A 312-nucleotide genomic window follows, 5' to 3' on the forward strand; every position below is an offset into this window, starting at 1 on the left:
GGCTCTCCCATCAGGCAGCGGAGGGTTCTAGTTCACGTCGTGCAGGGAGGTGATGGCAAAGCCTGCCAGTGGGTTATTTCACCCGTCCTCCCCTTCTCCAGCAAAACGTTTCCACGTGCCTTGCTCCTTAGGCTGCTTTCCCCATGTAGCAGCTGGCGGGGGTTGGAGCAGGAACACGTCTCCTCCTCGGCTCGGTGGTGCCTGATAGCGTTCGGTACGATGCCTCTCCCCACCTTAGCGCTGCCAAAAATGACAGAGATCTGTCCTTTCTGTTTCCCTGCAGTTCCTTTTCCACCGTCCGTTACGGCTGCT

General features: G+C 58.0%; 1 protein-coding gene across 1 annotated transcript in view; it reads left to right on the plus strand.

Moving 5' to 3' along the window:
- The window catches only part of TMEM39A (transmembrane protein 39A), a 9,258-nt gene that overhangs the window by 8,488 nt on the left and 458 nt on the right, over nt 1-312 (plus strand). Inside the window, 1 exon segment of the mRNA XM_010150194.1 lies at nt 284-312. This exon segment is cut by the window's right edge and continues 26 nt beyond it. Within this exon segment, the coding sequence (XP_010148496.1) occupies nt 284-312 (29 nt within the window).

Source organism: Eurypyga helias, unplaced genomic scaffold (genome assembly GCF_000690775.1).
Source record: "Eurypyga helias isolate BGI_N326 unplaced genomic scaffold, ASM69077v1 scaffold16594, whole genome shotgun sequence".
Taxonomy (NCBI): Eukaryota; Metazoa; Chordata; class Aves; order Eurypygiformes; family Eurypygidae; genus Eurypyga; species Eurypyga helias.